The following is a 21,967-nucleotide window of genomic DNA, read 5'->3' as shown; positions in this document are numbered from 1 at the left end:
CGGCCGGGAACCGGGGACCGAGCGGGGCAGCGCCGGACATTTCATATAGTTTGAGATTTGATGCCCTATTCCCATTTATTTACATAATTGTCATGATAAAGAAAAAAATATGTAATCTAAGTCTACAAAAGTTTTCAACAAGAGATTGCATTTAACTGAAAAAAAAACCTTATGTTTTTTTATTTGTTTTTTAAAGCTATTTGTTGGAGGACCTTTTTAAATACCTACTTTGTAATAGAATTGAATAATCCTTTGTTTGTGTAGCAAGACCACATATTTAATTATCCTTCCATATAGTCTCAGTAATCTCTTGCCATGAAATTTCACTTTCTATCTACCAAAACGCCCAAACCATACTAATATATCCTGGTAGTTGGTTATGGTAAGAAGATATATGCATTTGCACAGTACCTAGACACTCAGTAAATATTTTGAGATGATGCTTGAGATGCTTCTCAGACCAATCAGGTATGTATGTGTAGAAGGTGATGTTGTCTTAGACTGGGTTCCCCAAAGCTGATTCTGAGGTGAAGAGACAAGTGCAAGTGATTTATTAAGGATGTGCTCTAGGGGGACCTCTTAAGGGAAGGGGGTGAGGGAAGGATAAGAAGAAGCCAATCAAGGGTGTGATTTCAAGTAACGGCCCAAATTCAGGTTGATCCCATGGGGATCTCTGAAGTGCAAATTATACTAGAGTTTTTCTTCCCTGAGGAAAGGAGCTGGGCTCTCATTTTTCTGCACCAGTCCGACATTGGCTATAGGCCACCATTTTCTCTTCTACACAGAGAATCTGTAAAACGATTCTAGATCTAGGCAGAACATCAACATGATGCCACAGATATGCAGTCTAGAAACTAGCAGCTAAACTAGTTTATTGGCTACCCCACGTACTTAAAAATTAGCTGAGAAAGTAACATATACACTGAATCTCTATAGAATGCACAGCATGGAATATCACTACAGAATGTCACTGCTGTGTACCGGAAAAATACAAACTTGCTTTTTTAACCAATGGATCTGTTCATAATTGTTTCTTATACAATATATTTTCCAATGAAATATCCTACACTTAAATGCTACCTAGCTTTCTTCTCTTCTCCAGGTGCTACTTACTCTTTTTTCTGTTCCTTTTATTTCTGCTTGTCAGCTGCACAGATGGCTGCAGTAGCCGATGCAGAGTATAAAGGAAGAAAAACCTATCTTTACCCTCATCCTCTTCTCTCAGTCACTCCAGCCCTGCTGGTTCTCTATGACAAGTCAGCTTTTTAAGGACAGTCACAGAGACATATCAGAGTTTCCACAAAGATTTTAGAGATGCTACGCAACAGTAAAAAAACAAACTCTGAAAAGCATATAAGCAACAGAACCTCTTAAGTACAATTCCATTTGTTCTTATCTCCCCACTACCTTGACAGGCATCAGAAGCCTCCTATTTCTCAAATGAATCACATGCTTCAGCTGTTCATTCTTTATCTCCATTTTATAAAATCTGGTATGCTGTCTCCCCATAGGGAACAAAGCAGATCAAGGACAGTAGTTCTCAATCTTATTTAGAAACTTTAGAGACAATACTCTCCCCCTCCCTTTAAATTCTTAAATTTATTTTTTTAAAAAAAGCAAAACAACTCTTGTGTGTCAGTAGTTTAATCAATGGTTTTCAATAATCAAACAATTAGTTCAGATATAATGTTATACTTCTTCTGAACTTCCAAAAATACTCATATCTACTGTCTGAATACTGACTTGATGACTCCCATTTCTGGCTCTGAGAGTTGTTTACATAATGAAAAAGTAAGTGTCCGTGTATGTTTCTTTAGTAGCTTTTATTAATCTTGTTATTTTGTTTCAAAAGCCTGAAACACACTCTGGTTCAATTTTGAGTCAGTCCTTTGGAGCAGAAACAGGAGAATAAATGGCCTTGACGTGGCAAGGGTACCTGACCTCTCATAAAAACTCATTTCAGCTTTTGGATTTCTCCCTCACCTCATTGCATAATTCAGTTTCACTCTCATTTCTTGCTCTTATCTTCAAACAGACACTGATGCAAAACTTCGTCTATAAAAATGTCCCAGCTTTATAGGGCCATGAAATGGGATTTTCAAAACTGATTTTATTTATTCTCTTAGAAACAAAGCACATTTTTATATCAAAACTGTATATAAAGGGACTTGGGGGCACATATCTAAATATTTTTTGTCATTAAGAGGGAAAAATTGATCTTGGAGCCATATTGGTAAACAACGCTGACTCCTGCCTGAATACGTCTCTGCCTCCAGTGTTTCCTCCTGGTATGATGTGGCTAAGGAATGATCTGCACTTGTTGCCTGAGGCCTTGGCCAAACCCAGCACGTTTGGTGCCCTGGTTCCAGGTCCTGAACAAGGACATTTCTCTCTCTACAGGATATCACAATCTGTAAATCCTTCATTGTTTCTCTTTCGGTATCACTGATAATTACTTCCTTTTTTGTATCACTACTATTAAAATCTTATTTCAAGCAGCATGAGATTGAGGGAAACAATCTGCTTTTCTATAAGACAAACCTAGGTGTTCAAATAATGACTCAGCTATTATTTGCCTTGGCTTTGGCTATGCTACTTAACTTCTTTAAGCCTCCATTTCCTCAACTGTAAAACAGGGTAATCCTAATTGCTCCACATAAGTCATTGTAGAAATCATATAAGAAACAAAAATTAACTTAATCTCATCAAATAATAATTTCTTTATTTGGTCTTTCTCCATCTATCAAATCATTCATGTGGTATGGTCTAATAAATTTCCTTCTCTTGATTCTGCCAACTCTCTGATATACTATATTAATAGCTAAGTAGTAATTACAGCTATCATTTATTGAGAAAAATATAAAGCCTGGTCTTTATATTTAGTAGGTCATAATTATGCACCTATTGTATACCAAGCAGCAAATTAAGCACTTTACAAACATCTCATTCAATCCTATAGCATAGCCATTATCTTTTCTTTCTAGATCCAGAAAGTGAGGCCCAAAGAGATTATATAATAGCCACTATCCATTAGCTATAAAGTAATTTTTTGTAAAGCACTTCTTTTATCATGACACACTGTTATAAAACCAAGACCCCCACCCACTGAAAGGCCTTCAAACAGAAAGTACCCACTGTCAAGGATCCACTGCTGCTTCTCTTCTCTTAGCTAACTTTCCACTGTTACCACCCAAGATTGATGAATGGAAAACAGTTCTCCCCAAAAGATCAAACCTCATGGAACTCCTAGTCCACTCTTGCTTTCATATCTCTAGTGGTCATTCTTCATTTGTCCACCACTCTAGAGCCCACACAGAATCCACTTAAAACACTATAAGGCACACAATATGAATACAAGGCAGAAGATTAAAGTCAAACCCATCCTTTGTTTATTTACAACACTGACCTTGGTACTATGTGTATTAAAACATATATCTCATTCAGTTATTTAATAAATATTTACCAAATACAGTGTGGACATTCACAAAACTGACATATATTTTCTATTAAGGTTATAAGTCAGTAATCCCCACTGTTTATACTTCCTTCCTTGCCAACTTCTGCTTCTAGTCATTCCAGGGGTTTGGAAAGCAGTAGAAGGATTTGAAACAATAATGGTAGTATCCAAAAAAAACAAAACAGAACAAAACAAAACTTGATATATACCTGGCCAAGGAAAGCAATCACACACACATCCATAGTCCACAAGAGTTCAGCAAATTCATGACAAACTCTGCTCTTCCTCTGCACAACTGAAGTTTTGAGATGTCCTCCACCTTCTTACTCACCTACATGGATTAATTTACTCATTAGATGCATATTGAGCACCTCCCATGTGACAGGCAATGCTCTAGGTACTGAGGATACAATGGAGAAGAAGGCAGCTCAGGTCCCTGCTTCCACAGAGATTGCATTCTATATTACACACTCTGGACAGATATGGCCTCCCCTTGCGTGAGCACAAAGGAGCAAGTGCACGTGTTCATTCTCCTAATGGTGAGTATGGATAACTCTCTGAGCAGCTGTTGTCATTCTCTTACTGTAATCAGTAGCCATAATGGCTATTTTAAACCAATTACAGGTTCTGATTTTAGTTTTCAATCATTTCCTCACATTTTAACATGGAACATGGTTTTACTGTGGTATTTATAGTTATTCTTTTATTCAATTCCTTTCTTGATTTTAGTGACTTTGTTTTTGGTCTAATAGCTTGAAATCCTTTACAGACACTCCAATTTAAGTGCATAAATTCAAATGCACACATTCAGTTAAAATCCTGGTCAGTGACCTAACGGATATCCCAACTCAATGAATTCAACACTCTTCTGAGTCTCTCTTTGTCATACCTCTGTCCAAGTGTCCATGGCAAACTATGCATAAATGCTGCTCTTATTTTCTTCAAATTAGCCATGACACTGAAATTCATATATCCTATTATTTTTATTAATATTTATGTCTTGATTGCTCATGAGTTCATGAAAATCTGTTCATATTTCATATTAGATTCTGTAGTCCAGTCAATATTTTCATGTACAATAATACCTAATTTGACAAGTGCTTTGTATTAAGTAAATATCGTAGAATGAATGTAAGCTTAATGAAAAGAGAAGTATAATTCATTAAATTTCAGCTATGAACAGTAAACTAGTTATTTGTCTTAGAAGAGAGCCTATGTCCTCATACTGATAATGACTCATGAAGTTAGCCATCTCAATTCATCAATGTGAATAAATATATACATTACTTTGTAAGGGTAAATATTTACAGGCAAATGTAGATACAGAAGAAAATGTAAATGAGGCTTAAATTTTGTCAATGTTGACTTTTCATCGTACTTTCTAAACATTAAAACAAATAGCTAAAATAATGAGAACATAATCCCATCATGTTGTGTCACATTGTGTTGCATAAATCGCTTTACATTTATGCGTTGATCTAGTCAATCAGCTATTCATTCCGCAATGAGTGCCCAGGTAGTGCTATTTATATAGGCAGACTCAAAACTGTAGAAAAGAGAAGTAGCTCATGAAATGGTATTTTATGAGAACAAAGGATAGTGCTGTATTTTAAGTATTCACCTGAAAGCCATGACTTTCTACCTCAACAACCTAAAAAGTGACCTTAGATTGAGGCATTCTTACAATTTAAAAAAATTAAAGTTTGACTAACTATGAAAATATCACAATACCAACTGTAACCAGAAGGTCATCTACAATCTCCCCATAATATTTGCTTTTTAAACCATAGGTATTAGTTCTTGGTCCAAGGAACAGACAAGTTACACTGAAGTGCACAGGGTGTGTTTTCACAGCATATGTAATTTTAAAACAGAAGGAGAAATTTCCACTCATGATTCTCTTCAAAGCCTTAAATCAGACCAACAATGAAGAGTGAAATTCTTGAAGTTAAGTAAGTCAAATAAAAAATACTTTTGTGTATCTGAGATTGAAAAGTAGCATAAATATAATCATTATCCTTCTTATTAGAAAAAAAATCTTGCTTCAAGTCTTGCTTTCTTTTGTTCATATTCTGGGGATGGATTCCCTCTCTTTCTCATAAGGAGCTGCTTAGTCTTTACTTCTTACTAACAGGCACTGCCATCTAAATTGTCTGAAAAAGTATATTCTCAGCAACATGAAGCCTTTCCCCTCAACCTTATGACATTTCTCTATGACAATATATTTTCAAATGGTGAATTAGTGCCTGGGGTTGCCAACACAAAAGCAAAGCAAAGGAAGCTGCCATCCTATTTAATTGATAAGACGCCTCACACATCATACCTAAACCAGGGTCCTCCCTTAGTCAGCGTTCATTCTGTAGCACTCTGTCACTCCCCGGCTGCTCAGCACAGTGCATTACTCAAGGCCAGCCAACACAATTGTTAACTGGCAGTTTAAATGGGGCAGACTTGTCATAAGAGTGACAGCCCGGTCAATTGTTTGCCCTCTGGGAACAGGTGCAGGCAGGTTCAAATGAAACACATCCAAATACTAACAGCTAGGTTCTTAATCATGTCAATAAAAAGGATATACTAGTGTCTGGGATTCAATGGTCACAATATGCCTTACACTATTGAAGACAAAATGCTGTCTGGCTTTTCGACAATGTTCCAAGGAATCAATCATGTCCTTACCATTTTTAATACATGCCACTTGTTTGCTGGATGAAATCTCTAATTCTGATACTCCAAATGCTAAAAGGTGTGTTTTTGAATAACCTAAGAGCAGGTTATCAAAATAAAGGGGTGAAAAATAATGGAGCTCAAAGTGTAGGAAATAAACAGTAATAAGCAATAAGATTTTATTTCAGAACAAAAGAAAAGCAATGTTTTAATGCATATACTGTTGGGGATTGAGTCATGTCACCTACAAAAGACATTTTCAGGTCCAACCCTTAGTCCCGTGGACTTCTGAAGAGCTTATTAGCTAAAGGTGTGCCCATATTGAATGAGGGTGGGCCTTAATCCAATACGGCTGAAACTCTAATGAGCGAAGGAAGTTGGACACAGGGAAGAAGCCACAAGGAAACAGCCAGAAGCTTGAACTCATCACAACTTGGAAGAGAAAGGAGAACACACCACCATGTACATTGCCATGTGACAGAAAAGCCAAGGACCAAGGATAGGGCAGCCAGCCCCAGAATGCCTAACTCTTCAGGAGGAAAACAACACTTTACTGATGCCACAACTTTGGACTTTTCCTAGCCTCAAAACCATAAGCCAATAAATTCTCATTGTTTAAGCCAACATTGTATGGCATTTATTTTATCAGCCAGGAAACTAAAACATATACCAAGAATGGAAAGAGCCTTTCAAAAGGTAACTTAAATACAATATACACAGTGTTCACTCAAAGTATGTGTATAGACATTTAATTCCTATTTTGCTCTTAACCTTTTGTTTAGGTTTGATTGTTGAAAGGCAAAAATTTATCACCATAATTCTCCCCTCTACGTGTGATCTGACACCCAGGGATGTAAATTCCCCTGGCAACATGGAATATGACTCCCAGAGAGGAATCTAGACCCACCATCATGGGATGGTGAACATCTTCTTAACCCAAAGGGAGATGTGAAATGAAATGAGATAAGTTTCAGTGGCTGAGAGAGTCCAAAAAGAGCTGAGAGGTCACTCTGGTGGGCGCTCTTACACACAATATAGATAACCCTTTTTAGGTTCTAATGACTTGGAATAGCTAGCAAGAATACCTGAAACTATCAAATTGCAACCCAGGACCCTTGAATCTTGAAGACGATTATATAACAATGTAGCTTATGAGGGGTGACAATGTGATTGGGAAAGCCATGTGGATCACACTCCCCTTTGTCCAGTGTATGGGTGGATGAGTAGAAAAACGGGGACAAAAAAAAAAAAAAGGGCACCCAGTGTTCTTTTTTACTTTAATTGTTCTTTTTCACTTTAATTTTTATTCTTATTACTTTCGTGTGTGTGGCAATGAAAAGGTTCAAAAATTGATTTTGGTGATGGATGCACAACTGTATGATGATACTGTGAACAACTAATTGTACACTTTGTGTGACTGCATGGTATGTGAATACATCTCAATAAAATTGAATTATATAAAAAAATTTATCAGCATAATAGCAGTTCTCTATACCAATTGCCAATACACACACTTTCAATGAACAATGTGTATGTTTTTGAAATTCTTCATCTGATTACATTTTTTAAAATATAAATTCAGGTCCTTTAACTCTAATAATAAAAATATGAGGTTGGCATCATAGGAAAATGGCAGAGTAGGGATATCTAGGAATCATCCCTCCACTAGAACAACTATTAAACAGTCAGGAACTGTCCAAATCAACTATTTCAAAACCCCATGGTCCAGTAAAACACTGTTTGGCATCCCGGGAAGAGCAGGAGGAAGAGACTGGTAAATTATGGTAAACACCAGTAAACTGCTCTCTCCATGTGGTGATTACCATCCCCTATCCCCCACACTCACAGCAGACATAGTGGGGTCTGGTCCCTGATACAGCTTGCTAGTGTAAGAAAGGAATATAAAAATCCCAGTCCTCAAGATCCAGCATGGGAGTGGGGGGGTGGGGGGAGAGTTGGGGGATCTGATTGCAGATCACTTCTTTCAATTAGCTACTTCAGAATGCTGAGAGCACAGCTCTGAGGGCAGCTATTATTCCAAACCACCCCAGACAAAGGTGGCAGAGAAGACTTAAAGATGGTATGCTTCCTCAGAGCTAAAGAGGATAATTGAAGGGTTGCATTAGCTGGGAAGGTGCCAAGTCAAGAAAGCGGGGCAGTTTGGAGCTGATCAGCACTCACTTTGTGAGTCCCTGGCCTGTTTCAGCTAGGAAAGACTGGCTTGGGAAACTCCTCTCTGGCAAGGCTCCCCCACCTCCAGAATTGCCCCTCCAGGCAAAAGAAGCTTGAGACAAGGAAAGTAAGAAACAACTCGGGTGGTTGGCCTGGAGCAAAGGCTTATTTACTCCAAGTCCTGAAGTGGAACATCTGGAAGAATGAGAAATTCTATTTCCTGGGAAGTAGTGGGGAATTCTGCTTCCTGAGAAGTTCTCCTATAAATAGGGGAACTCCTAAGGCCACTAGAAAGCACAACCCCAGAACAAGATACTGACCCAGAAAAGAAAGGGAGGACCCTGCACTTTGTATTCACCTTAGGCTGACCTTCCTGACAGGAGTGTTGAACTCTGACAAAGAGAACCAGCCAATGCAAAGTCAACTTACAAAGACAGTGAAAGGTGTTTTTGCTTAGTTTTGCATGGTTTTGTTAGCTCCTGACACTCATGAAAAACTCTGTCACATTACCAGCTGGATATAAATTCAAGAAACAAACATCTCAGAGAATAAATCCCAGAGATAACATTTTCAAATATTTTTAAGTGAGCTGCAAAAGATTACAAGACAAAAAAAGTAATAGGAAATGATTGCCCATCCAATGAGGAGACCAAAAAGCCATACAACATCAACCAAAAATAAAAGTCTGTGGACATACTGGACAATATTTTTTTTTTAATGATCAATATGCTCAAGGAGATGAAGGAAAATACAGAGAAAGAACTAAAGGATATCAGGAAAACTATGGATGAATAATATGAGAATCGCAATAAAGATAAAATTTTAAACAGGCCAAACAGAACTATTGGACTTGAAGACCACAATAACCGAAACTAAAAATTCCCAGGAGGCTTTCAACAGCAGATTGGATCTGGCAGAAGAAAGAATCAGTGAATTCAAAAACAAGACTATTTAAATGAGTCAGGCTGAAGAGCAGAAAGAAAAATGAATTATAGGAAGTGAAAAGACCTAAGAGACTTGTGGAAAACCATCAAGAGTACCAGCATATGCACTACGGAGAAGAGAGAAAGAGGCAGAAGGAGTAGTCTAAGAAATAACAGAAAACTCCAAAACTTAGCAAAAGACTTGAATATGCACATCTAAGAAGCACAGAGAATAGCAAACAGGATAAAACTGAAGAGAAATATGCCCCATCACATACTGACCGAACTGTTGAATACAAAAGACAAGGAGAGAGTTCTGGAACTGCTAGAGAAAAGCAACATGTTATGTACAAGGGACTCCCAATTAGATTAAGTTCCAATTTCTCACCAGAAACCATGGAGGCAAGAAGACAGTGAGTTGAAATACATAAAGTGCTAAAAGAAAACAATTAGCAACCAAGAATTTCATATTTGGTGAGACTTCCTTTCAAAATTGAAAGATTATGATATTCCCAGATAAGCAAGAACTGAGGGAGTTCATCACCACAAGATCTGCCCATGTAAAGCAAATTGGAGTTCTTCACTTAAAGGAAATGGCAATAGACAGTAGTTCAGAGCAGCATAAAGAAATAAAGACCTCTGGTAAAGATAACCATTTGGGTAATTATAAATGCCAGTAATATTGTATCATACTTGTTGGTATGTAACCCTACTTCTTACTTCCTACAAGTGCTAAAATGCAAGTGCATAAAAAGTAATGACAAATTTATGATTTGAGATATTCAATGTACAAAGATATAATTTGTAATAAGTACAAATTATAGGGTATGGAGAGGTATAAGAAGAGCATATGTGTATGCTATTAAAGTCCAGTTGGTATCAAATAAAATACAGTTGTTACATATTTAGGATGTTAAATATTAACCCTGGGGTAACCATAAGGAAAATATATGAAAAATATTTACAGATAGAAATGGGAATCAATATGGTAGAACACAAAAAAGTTAAACAAATATGGATGTAGCCAAGAAAAATTGAGATATAAAAAGGTATAATACTTACAAAGATTAAATAGAAAAATGGCAGAAGAAAGTCCTGCATTATCTGTAGTGACTTTAAATGTAAATGGATTAAACTCTCCAAGAAAAAGGCAGAGATTGGTAGAATGGATAAAAAAAAAGGCATGACCCAACTATGTGCTGTTTACAAGAGTCTAACTTTAAATTCAAAGACAAAAGTAGGTGAAAGTGAAAGGATGGAAAAAATACACGATGTAAGTAATAACCAAAACAAGGCTGGGGTAGCTGACCTAAATCAGATAAAATAGACTTTAAGTCAAAAGTTGTTACAAGGGACAAAGACAATCTTTATATACTGATAAAGGGGTTAATTTAACAAGAAGACATAAAAATCATAAATATATATGTACCTAATAGCAGAGTCCAAATATATGTGAAGCAAATACTGACAGATCTGAAGGGAAAAACAGATGATTCTACATAATAGTAGGAAACTTCAATAGACAGAATATCTAGATAAAAGATTAATAATGAAACAGAAGATCTGAACAATACCCTAAACAAACTAGCACTAGAAGGCATATATTGAACGTTTCACCCAACAACAAGATACACATTCTCCTTGAGTGCACATGAATAATTCTCCAGGATAGACCATAGCTTAGGTCACAACACAAGTCTCAATAAATTAAAAAATATTCACATCATACAACACATCTTCTCTGACCACAATGGAACAAAGCAAGAAATCCATACAGAGGGAGAAAGGGAAAAATTCACAAATATGTGGAAATTAAACAACATTCTCTTAAACAACCAATGTGTTCAAGAGGAAATCACAAGGGAAATTAGGAAATATCTTGAGGCAAATGAAAATGAAAATATATTGTGCCAAAACTTACGGGATGCAGCAAAAGCAAAGGTAAGAAGGAAATTTATAGCTATAAATGCTTACATTAAAAAGAAGAAAGCTCTAAAATCTGAGACCTAATTCCAAAATTGGATGAACTAGAAATGAAAGAGCAAACTGAACCCAAAGCTAGAAGAAGGAAGGAAATATAAAAGATAAGAGTGGCATTAAATGAAACAGAAAATAAAATCAAAAAAAAGAAAAAGTTGGTTCTTTGAAAAGATCAATAAAATTGACAAACTTTTAGCTAGACTGACAAAAAAAAGAGAGAGGACATAAATAAATAAAATCAGAAATGAAAAGGGGAACATTACTACTGATCCCACTGAAATAAAAAGGACTTTATAATAGAATACTATGAACTACTGTATGCCAACATATTAGATAATCTACACGAAATGGAAAAATTCCCAGAAACACATGAACTACCCTCACTGACTCAAAAAGAAATAGAAGATCTCAACAGACCAATAACAAGTAAGAGATTGAATCAGTAATCAAAAACAAAAAAAAAGCCAGGACCAGATGGCTTCACAGAGGAATTTTACCAAACATTCCAATAAGAATTAACAACAATCCTGCTTAAACACTTCCAAACAATTGAAGAGGAAGGAACACTCCCTAATTCATTCTACAAGGCCACCATCACCCTCAATCCAGATAAAGATACCACAAGAAAAAAACAGACCAATATCTCTTATGAATATAGATACAAAAATCAAAAACAAAATACTAGCAAACTGAATCCTACAGTATATTAAAATAATTTCACACCATTATCAAATGGGACTTATCCCAGGTATGCAACTGTGGTACAACATAAGGAATGCAATTAATGCAATACAACATTATTAACAGAATGATGGAAAAAAAACACATGATCATCTCAGTTAACACAGAAAAGGATTTGACAAAATCCAGCATCCCTTCTTGATAAAACACTTAGAAAACTAGGAATAGAAGTCAAAATCCTCAACAAGTTAACAGTCATATATGAAAAACTCACAGCTGACATCTTACTTAATGGTAAAAGACTGCCAGCTTTCCCTCTAAGATCGGGAACAAGACCAGGATGCACAAGGATGCCCACTGTCACCACTGTTATTCGACATTGTATTGGAAGTTCTAGCCAGAGCAATTAGGAAAGAAAAAGAAATGAAAGGCATCCAAATTGGAAAAGAATTAAAACTCTCATTATTTTCAGATGACATGACCCTATATACATAAAATTCTGAAAAATGTAGAACAAAGCTATTAGGGCTAATAAACAAATTTAGCAAAGTGGAGGAGTACAAGATCAACATGCAAAAATAACTATTGCTTCTATACACTAGTAATGAGCAATCTGAGGATGAAATCAAGAAAAAAATTCCCTTTACAATAGCAACTAATAGAATCAAATACCTAGGAATAAATTTAACCAAGGATATAAAGGACTTACATACAGAAAACTACAAACCTTTGATAAAAGAAATTAAAGATCTAAATAAATGGAATGACATTCCATGCTTATGGATTGGAAAACTAAATATTGTTAAGATGTCAATTCTACCCTAAGTGATTTACAGATTCAACACGATCTCAATCAAAATTCCAATAGCCTTCTTTGCAGAAAGAGAAAAGCCAATCATCAAATTTATATGAAAGGGTAAGAGGGTCAAATAGCCAAATATCTTGATAAAGAAGGACAAAGTTGGAGGACTCACACTTTCAGATCTTAAAACTTACTACAAAGCCACAGTAATCTAAACAGTATGATACTGGAACAAGGACAGACTTATAGATCAATGGAATAAAATTGAGAGTTCAGAAGGCAACTGCCACATTATGGTGAACTGATTTTTTTTTAATTCAACTTTACTGAGATATATTCACAAACCACACAATCATCCACAGTGCACAAATCAATTGCCCACAGCAACACTACACAGTTGTGCATTCATCACCACAATCAACCCCTGAACACCTTCCTCACCACAAATAAAAGAACAAGAACAAAAATTAAAGTAAAAAAGAACACCCAAAACATCCCATACCCTCCATCCCACCTCATCACTCACCCACCCTTTGTCCCCACCTTTCCCCCCATCCAACCACAAACTGGATAAAGGGAATCACAAGGCCTCCACAATCACATGTTCACACAGTGCAAGCCACACAACTGTACAGTCACCTTCAAGAATCAAGGTTACTGGGTTGCAGTTCAACAGTTTCAGGTATTTCCTTCTATCTAATCCAATACACTAAAAACTAAAAAGGGCTATCTATATAATGCATAAGAATAACCTCCAGAATGACCTCTCAACTCTATTTGAAATCTATCAGCCACTCCACTCCATTTCATTTCTATTCTCCCTTTTGGTCCAAGAAGGCCTTCTCAATCTTGTGATGCCAGGGACAAGCTCATCCCCACAAGTCCTGTCCCACATTGCCAGGGAGATCCACACCCCTGGGAGTCATGTCCCACATAAGGGGTGGGCAGTGAGTTTACCTGCAGAGTTGGCTTAGAGAGAGGCCACATCTGAGCAACAAAGAGGTTCTCTGGAGGTGACTCTTAGGCACAGTTTTAAGTAGGCTTAGCCTCTCCTTTGCAGCGACAAACCTCACAAGGGCAATCCCCAAGATCGAGGGCTCAGTTCTCTAAATTGGCAGTCCCCATTGTTCATAAGAACATCAGTAATTCCCAAGTGGGGAAAACCAACATTTCCACATTTTCCCCCATTCCCCCAAATACATTTTTATTTTCAGCTCAAATTACTCTGGGATGCATCAGGGCCCCACACCAACCTGTAAACCAACCAGACATTATAGCCCCCACTCAAAGCTCCATGCAATCATAGTGTTTGAACAAACCGACCACACAAGTCAAATCATCCAGTGTGCCACAAAATATATAGATACTGCACCCAATAAACATCACTTCCTTTGGTCTCACACAGAAGCTGAAGCTTTAAGACACTATCAACATCATCCTCTACTCTCCAGTCTCACCCATCCCAGTCCTAACCAAGTCCAATTTGTTCACACTCCAACCGAAGTCTGATCTCCCCTTCAGATTCCTTAACATTTGCTGCATGGGGCACTGCCGACATTCACAGCTGTGGGACCCTGGCTCTGAGTCCCTGGCTCTGGCACCACACAGACACCCAAAGTTCCAGGGACCAACCAGGCCACACACAAAGAGCTCAGCATCTCAGAACCTAGCAAGAGCCATCACAACTCAGGAATAGATGCAACTGTTGCACAAGCTCACAATCAGGAACCCCTTCAACAAGGCTTCCCCTGACAACCCATCCCTCAGACTCAACTCTCAGAGTCCACATGGGACTAGTCCATACCAGTGAGGCATTACAATGTTTATCCTTTCATTTCTGGTTTATTTCATTCAACAGACTGTTCTCAATGTCCATTCACCTAGTTGTATACCTCACCACCTCATTCCCTCTTGTAGCAGCTCAATATTCCACTGTATGTATACATCATAGTGTGCCATTCCATTCATTCATCAATGCACCCTAATGCCACCTCCATCCAATGTGAATCGTGAATACTGCCACCATAAACCCCACTGTGCAAATGTCCATTCATGTTCTTCTTTTCAGTCCTTCCAAGTATATACCCCAACTGATTTTTAACAAGGGGTCAAAGATCAGTCAATTGGGAAAGAATAGTCTCTTTGACAAATGGTGCTGGGAAAACAGAATCCTCATTTGCAGAAGAGTGAAGGTGGACCCGTACCTCATTACACATACAAAAATCAACTGGAAATGGATCAAAGACCTAAACAAAAGAACCAGAACTATCAAATCCGAGAAGAAAGCATTGGGAAGCCGAATGCCTCTTTGTTGCTCAGATGTGGTCCTCTCTCTCTAGCTAAGCCAACTTGAAAGGTGAAATCACTGCCCTCCCCCCTACGTGGGATCAGACACCAAGGGGAGTGAATCTCCCTGGCAATGTGGAATATGACTCCCGGGGAGGAATGTAGACCTGGCATCGTGGGACGGAGAACATCTTCTTGACCAAAAGGGGGATGTGAAAGGAAATGAAATAAGCTTCAGTGGCAGAGAGATTCCAAAAGGAGCCGAGAGGTCACTCTGGTGGGCACTCTTACGCACAATTTAGACAACCCTTTTTAGGTTCTAAAGAATTGGGGTAGCTGGTGGTGGATACCTGAAACTATCAAACTACAACCCAGAACCCATGAATCTCGAAGACAATTGTATAAAAATGTAGCTTATGAGGGGTGACAATGGGATTGGGAAAGCCATAAGGACCACACTCCACTTTGTCTAGTTTATGGATAGATGAGTAGAAAAATAGGGGAAGGAAACAAACAAACAAACAGACAAAGGTACCCAGTGTTCTTTTTTACTTCAATTGCTCTTTTTCATTTTAATTATTATTCTTGTTATTTTTGTGTGTGCTAATGAAGGTGTCAGGGATTCATTCAGGTGATGAATGTACAACTATGTAATGGTACTGTGAACAATCAAATGTACGATTTGTTTTGTATAACTGCATGGTATGTGAATATATCTCAATAAAATGGAAATCAAAAAAAAAGAAAGCATTGGGAAGCATCTTCAGGACCTCATGTTAGGCAACAGTTTCTTACATTTTATCCCCAAAGCAGAAACAACAAATGAAAAAATATATAAATGGGACCTCATAAAAATTAAAAACTTTTTGCACCTCAATGGACATTATCATGATAGTAAAACCACAACCTACACAATGAGAGAAAATATTTTTAAATCACATGTCCTATAAGTTTCAGTATTCAAAACAAATAAAGAAATCCTTCAAGTTAATAACAAAAAGACATACAACCCAATTAAGAAATGGACAAAAGACTTGAATAGACGTCTCTCCAAAGAAGATATACAAATGGATGCAAAGAACATTAAAAGATGCTCAACATCATTAACCATGAGGGAAATGCAAATCAAAACCACAGCGAGATATCATTTCACACCTACTAGAATGGCCACTATCACACACACACACCCACACACACACACACACACACACACAAAACAGAAAATAAGTGTTGGAGACAATGTGGGAAAATAGGAACACTCATTCACTGCTGTTGAGAATGTAAAGTGGTACAGCCACTGTGGAAGACAGTTTGGCAGTTCTTTAGAAAGTTAAGCATAGAATTACCATATGACCCAGCAATCCTGCTTCTAGATATAGACCCAAAATAATTGAAAGCAGGAACTTGAACAGATATTTGCACACCGATGTTCATAACAGCATTTTTCACAATTGCCAAATAATGAAAGCAACCCAAGCGTCCATCACCAATGAATGGATAAATAGAATGTGGTATATACACACAACGGAATGTTAGTCATAAAAAGGAATGAAGTTCTGATACGTGCTACAACATGGATGACTCTTCAAGACATCATGTTGAATGAAATAAGCCAGACACAAAATGACAAGTATTGTATGATCTCACTATATGAAATAATTAGAATAAACAAACTCATAAGTTATAGGGAATTAAGGTACACAATGTATGAAGTTAAGGTGCACAATGTATGGAGTTCCTATTTGGGACAATGGAAAAGTTTTGATGATGGATGGCAGTAATAACACATCATTGGGAACATAATTAACAGCCCTGAATTACATATTTGAATGTAGTTAGTAGGAAAAATTTTAGGTTGTATATATGTTATTAGAATAATTTTTTTAAAAAATCTTTAGTTCTGTACAACACAGTGAACCCTAAGTTAAATAGTGGACTATTGTTAATAGCGCAATTATGAAAATGCTTTCACCAGTTATAACAATTGTACCACACCAATGCAAGGTGTTAATAATAGGGTGGTATACGGAAACCCTGTATTTTCTGCATGATTTTTCTCTACACCTACAACTTCTTTAAAAAAATACAGATGAGCTTATAAATAAAGGGTTAGATCATAAATGTAAGTCAATATCATGCTTAATAAGCACTTCAGTGTGCTTGATGTTAACAATCAAGGAATTGCTTAATATTTATCAGTATCCTTTATGAAATCAGCTCTGTGGGGAATAAGAAAGACACATAAGACATAGTCCTAGCTTTCAAAATATTATGACTTTGAGAGTCAAAATTTAACACACATGAAACAATATAAGAATCATGCTATTGTGTTGATAGATAAAATGAAGATCTCAGTGTGGGCTGCCGAAGTAAGAGAGGGTGGTAGAACAGAAGGGATATTAAGTTGGAACTGAGCAAAGGGCCTGATAGTGGACAGGGAGGTCTATCCAGAGAGAAAAAAAGGTAAATTTGGGTGATATTAGGAAATGCCCATTTTTTTTCCCAATGTTTAAAAACAAACAAAACAAAACAACAACAAACAAACAAAGAAGTCAAAGAGAATAAGATAAGGTTCCAAGTTCAGGATAAATGCCTCTACAATGTATATATTTAAGGAAACAAAATCCTTACATTGAGGGGGATTTGCTTTCATTTCAGATAAGTGAGTATTTTCTGATTTTGGAGAAACCTTATATTGTTTCTCAAAAATGCAGGCTCTGAAGGTGGCTGATGTCTGTAATCTTGGCTCCACCACTTCCTGGCTGTGTGACTATGAGAGTTACTTAGGCTCACCATTTCCAAGTTCACTTATTTGTAAAATGGAGATTAAAAGTACTTGCTTTTTAAGGTTGAGGTAAATAAGGTAATTTATGTAAAACAGTTTGCATGGTGCTTAGCACATAATAGAGTTTTAATAGACCACCTATTATGTGATCTACTGTATCAATTACATGATATTTTTCCAAACTTCAGGATTCCAATTAATTATATGTAAGCCAGTTTTCAGTGTTAGAGTCTACCTACTGCTGTCAGTTATTCAGTGATTACAGTTCTAAATAATAAAGCTTTCTCTCCGAGGAGGAGCCAAGCACTGTCTACCTCTCTCTCTGTTTGAACATAAAAAAACTACCCTGTCTTAGAAAAAAATCCATTTAACCCCAAGAAAGCAAGATGATTATGCAACACAAAAATAATCCCCAAACAACTACATATCCAAAAAGTGTACTGAATTTTTATGAAATCAGCAACCCAGTAGTTTCCCACCCATTCCTGAAGAAATAAAAAATTAGGAGTCCTTTGTGTTTTAAGCCAGTTATATTTGTATGCAAACATATTCTTAATCATGTTTCCAGTTTCAAGTCACTTTTCTAGTTTCTTTAAAATTAATGACATCTCTTTTCCATAAAATTCTTTAACTTTCTCTGCATCATGTAGGAATATAAACATAAATCCAATATTCACATTCAAATTCAGAAAAGAGCTTATATATTAGGCATGCCTAGTCTAAGAAACAGAAAATTTAAGTATTAAGAGAAATTATAGAAAAAGATTGGTTTAAGACTTAAAAAAAAAGTATTTCAATGCCCGAGTACTAATCTTGAGTAGCTCTTTCCACTATATTAAAAATGATGTTATCTTGTTTCAAATCTATTGATAGTTAAAATCTTCCAATTTTTTATACTGTGCTTCACTCTTTACCTTGGCTGTCAGGAAGCCAATGATCTAACTTTGAGTTCAAGTACAGGCATGGTCCAATCTCTAGTTCTTAGTAAAATGATCTCCTCTACTCTTTTTCCTCTTTATTTTATTGTCTTGTACTTGAGCACATGAAATTTTAGAACAAGTTTAGTTGAATTCTTCCTTGAAGAGAGTGGAACTATAAACTCTAAATATTTGCTTTTTGTGAATAATTGATATCTTAATTTACTCTTATTTAGTACTATCCTTATATGCTCCTTTAATTCAAATTTTGAAATTTATATCAAAAAAAAATTTTGAGAGGTAAAAATAATGGGGAAAATTGACACTCAAAAAGTCTTTATAATGTAGCATTCTCTAGCCAGAAGCTAACTGCAAGGACGTACACATACTTAAATATAAGGGAGAGTTATTGTCATTACTGGTAAATGCTCAGAATGCACCAGGAGAGATTTTTGATTAACTAAGAACCACAGAGCCTTGGCTAAATCCCCCTATAGGACAAATCCTGGTTTTCACTGGACAGGATTTAGTGAATTAAGGAATGCCTCACCTGATGAGGGTAACTTTCTCTACTTGAAAGTTTCTGTGAATCTTCAGCATCATTTTAGATTTGAAGATTTTGAGAAGCTACATTTACCAAGAGAGATAATTCTTCCATTAAACTAATATGGCAGCTTTCTGTCTTCAAGGCAAATTAAAAAATAATAATAATAAAAGAGCCTAATGCAGGAACCTTCAACTTTTCTTTTAACTGAGTAGGAGTTACTTTTCATTTTTCCAAAGTCACAAAATGGTGTGTGTGTTTGTGTGTGTGTGTGTGTGTGTGTGTAAATAAAGGGAGATAGTTTGGGATTAAAATTATTAGTAATTGCATAAACAGAAGAAGTGTCACTATAAACTGTAAACTGTACTTGACACCCTGCTGAAAAATCCCAGTGAAGGAGGGAAAAAGAAAGGAGTAAGGAGTGGCTCTATAACTTAGATATCTATGGAAGGTTGATTGATCAGCATCTTCTCATTAGGGTACCCTGCCCTAAACATTCCTTTAAAAAAGGATTATCTCATTCAATATAAACAAAAGAGAGTAGTAAGCATACTCACCAAACGGTCAAAGTCATATGATAAGGCTAAACTACTTGCCTTGTTTATCATCTTCCAATTCACTGTCGGAGCATCCATCACCTTCATCTTTCACGTTGTCATCAGCATCTGGTGCCTTCTGTGATGAGGTTTCACTCTCCTTTACAGGGTCTAAATTATCTCTTTCATCATCTGAGGGTGACTTTGACATTCCATTCATTTGATCATCAGCCTGTCCTTCTTCATTAGTGTTCTCATATTGTTTCTCCTCATCTACTTCAAAATCTTCTTCATATTCTGAGAAAAGAAAACCTCCACTGTAAGAATGAAAACAGAATCCTTAATGCTTAACCCATTTCACTCTAATGAGAACTTTGATTCCATTATCCTCTCTTCTCTGGGCCTATCTTTGCTTTTTTTCCACACAATTAGTGAACATGGAACACTAACAGCAAATGATCAAAGACTGCAATCAGTTACATCTATAACAGTACAAAAGAAATGAAGCCCCAAATGACAAGGCTGAAACTTCATAAAAGTTCATTTATAAATGGACAGCATCATCAACAATGACCAAAATGGACAAGAGAAGAACTTGATAGAAAACAATAAATTGGAAATAAATTAAAAATGAAGAGAACAGGATTATAATAATAAAAGTTAATTTGGTGACTCATTGAGGTCATATTTCATATGAAGAGTGTTCAAAATATTTGGATATCTAGTTAATGAATAGTGAAGTGGAAAAATTCAATTAATCAAGTCGAAAGGCCCCCAGAAGCAACCCTGAATAGTACAGTCTTTTAGAACCAAGTGGACATCAAGAAAGGGCATTATGAAGGATTCTATACCTAGGTCAGAACTGAAATAATTTGTATTATTCATTTTCATGGTAAATGAAAAAATTACATTCCAAGGATACAAATTCTTATAAAATAGGGCATTCCTGTCATGACCAGTAATTTGCTGCATTCCTTACAGAGGTGCAACAAATCTGTAGCAGGAAAAGGAAACTGTCATATCAGATAAACTCCAGCTGTCCCTTGTGGTTATAATTTTTCACCTTTCATATCTAATTGTTCCCCTTTTTCTTTCTACCAAAACCTAAAAATCTTGAAGTGACAACATGCCAGGGATAGAAAGCAGAAGGATCTCATGCAGAACCAATTAAGCAAATAAACAATTATTTCTAAAATAAAAATTACAGGAAAAGTAAAGATTTCCTTATTTTGTGTGTTTTAGTTATTAGATTTTCTGGCTTCTTTCCCAGTGGTGGGGAACTCTTGAGTAAATGAGAGCTATCCACTGCCATGCTGCAATGAAAGAAACTTAATTCAGAAATGCATGCCCTGCGCATATGAAGAAAGCTGTGTTAATTCAGAGATCAGATGAGGGAGATGTAAGAGCAAAAAGAAATCAACAACTGCATTGAGGACAGGCAAACGAAAAGAAGTCACCACAAGAATATTAACATGAAAGAGATTTCATATGGAGAACAAGAAATGTGAATTAAAATGAGTAAAACAAAATCATAAAATAAGAAGATGAAGAAGTTGGTTTATATTTGCATGGCTTGATACAAACAGGAAATAGTAAATAAAAGCAAAGAAATATTTTGATCCAAGTATTGCAGGCTAAGTTGTAAGATAGTTACTCATTCGGCCCAGGTAGCTATCAATAAATCTTTATTGACAACTTTCTCTTTGGACAAGAATAAAATTCCAAGAGAAAAGTCATTACAATAACAAAATCTCTGCCATCAAGGAGTGTCCAACTGTTGTCGAGGAAATAAGATGTAAGTACATAAGAGGTAATGTACTCATAATAGTCTTTATACATTGCCCTCAGTAATGTAGGGTCCCAATTCTACTGGGCTCTAATGCCATTTATTTTCATATAGGACTCATGATTAGTTATACGAGACCATGTCAAATAAGTGGGATGGAATCAAAGGAGGATGGAAAAGTCATTTTGAGGGATCATGGAAAGTTTAGTAAAAGCAGGAATTGAAGTTAACAGCAGAATACAGAGAGTTACAACCATACATCACTTTACGTATATTTGCTTCTGGCCACAAGATAATGAGAAACCAGACAGAGTATGAGGGGAATCAGGAAGTCATGTGCCCAAGTCCTGGTTAAAACACTTACAAGCTCTGTGGCCTTGGACAATTTCCTTAACATCTTTGAGCTTCATATTCTCCATCTTTATCATGAGTAG

General features: G+C 36.4%; 1 protein-coding gene across 5 annotated transcripts in view; it reads right to left on the bottom strand.

Annotated features, from left to right (window-relative positions):
- The window catches only part of ERICH3 (glutamate rich 3), a 152,534-nt gene that overhangs the window by 35,800 nt on the left and 94,767 nt on the right, over positions 1-21,967 (bottom strand). For all 5 annotated transcript variants that reach the window (XM_037826907.1, XM_037826910.1, XM_037826909.1 and 2 more), the window contains one exon: positions 19,808-20,044. In XM_037826907.1, coding sequence (XP_037682835.1) covers positions 19,808-20,044 — 237 coding nt within the window. The remainder of the gene's footprint in view (positions 1-19,807; positions 20,045-21,967) is intronic.

This window comes from Choloepus didactylus, chromosome 2, assembly GCF_015220235.1.
Source record: "Choloepus didactylus isolate mChoDid1 chromosome 2, mChoDid1.pri, whole genome shotgun sequence".
In the NCBI taxonomy this organism is placed as follows: Eukaryota; Metazoa; Chordata; class Mammalia; order Pilosa; family Megalonychidae; genus Choloepus; species Choloepus didactylus.
The sequence above is the reverse complement of the archived record's forward strand: the minus strand, read 5'-3'. Positions and strand labels throughout refer to the sequence as shown.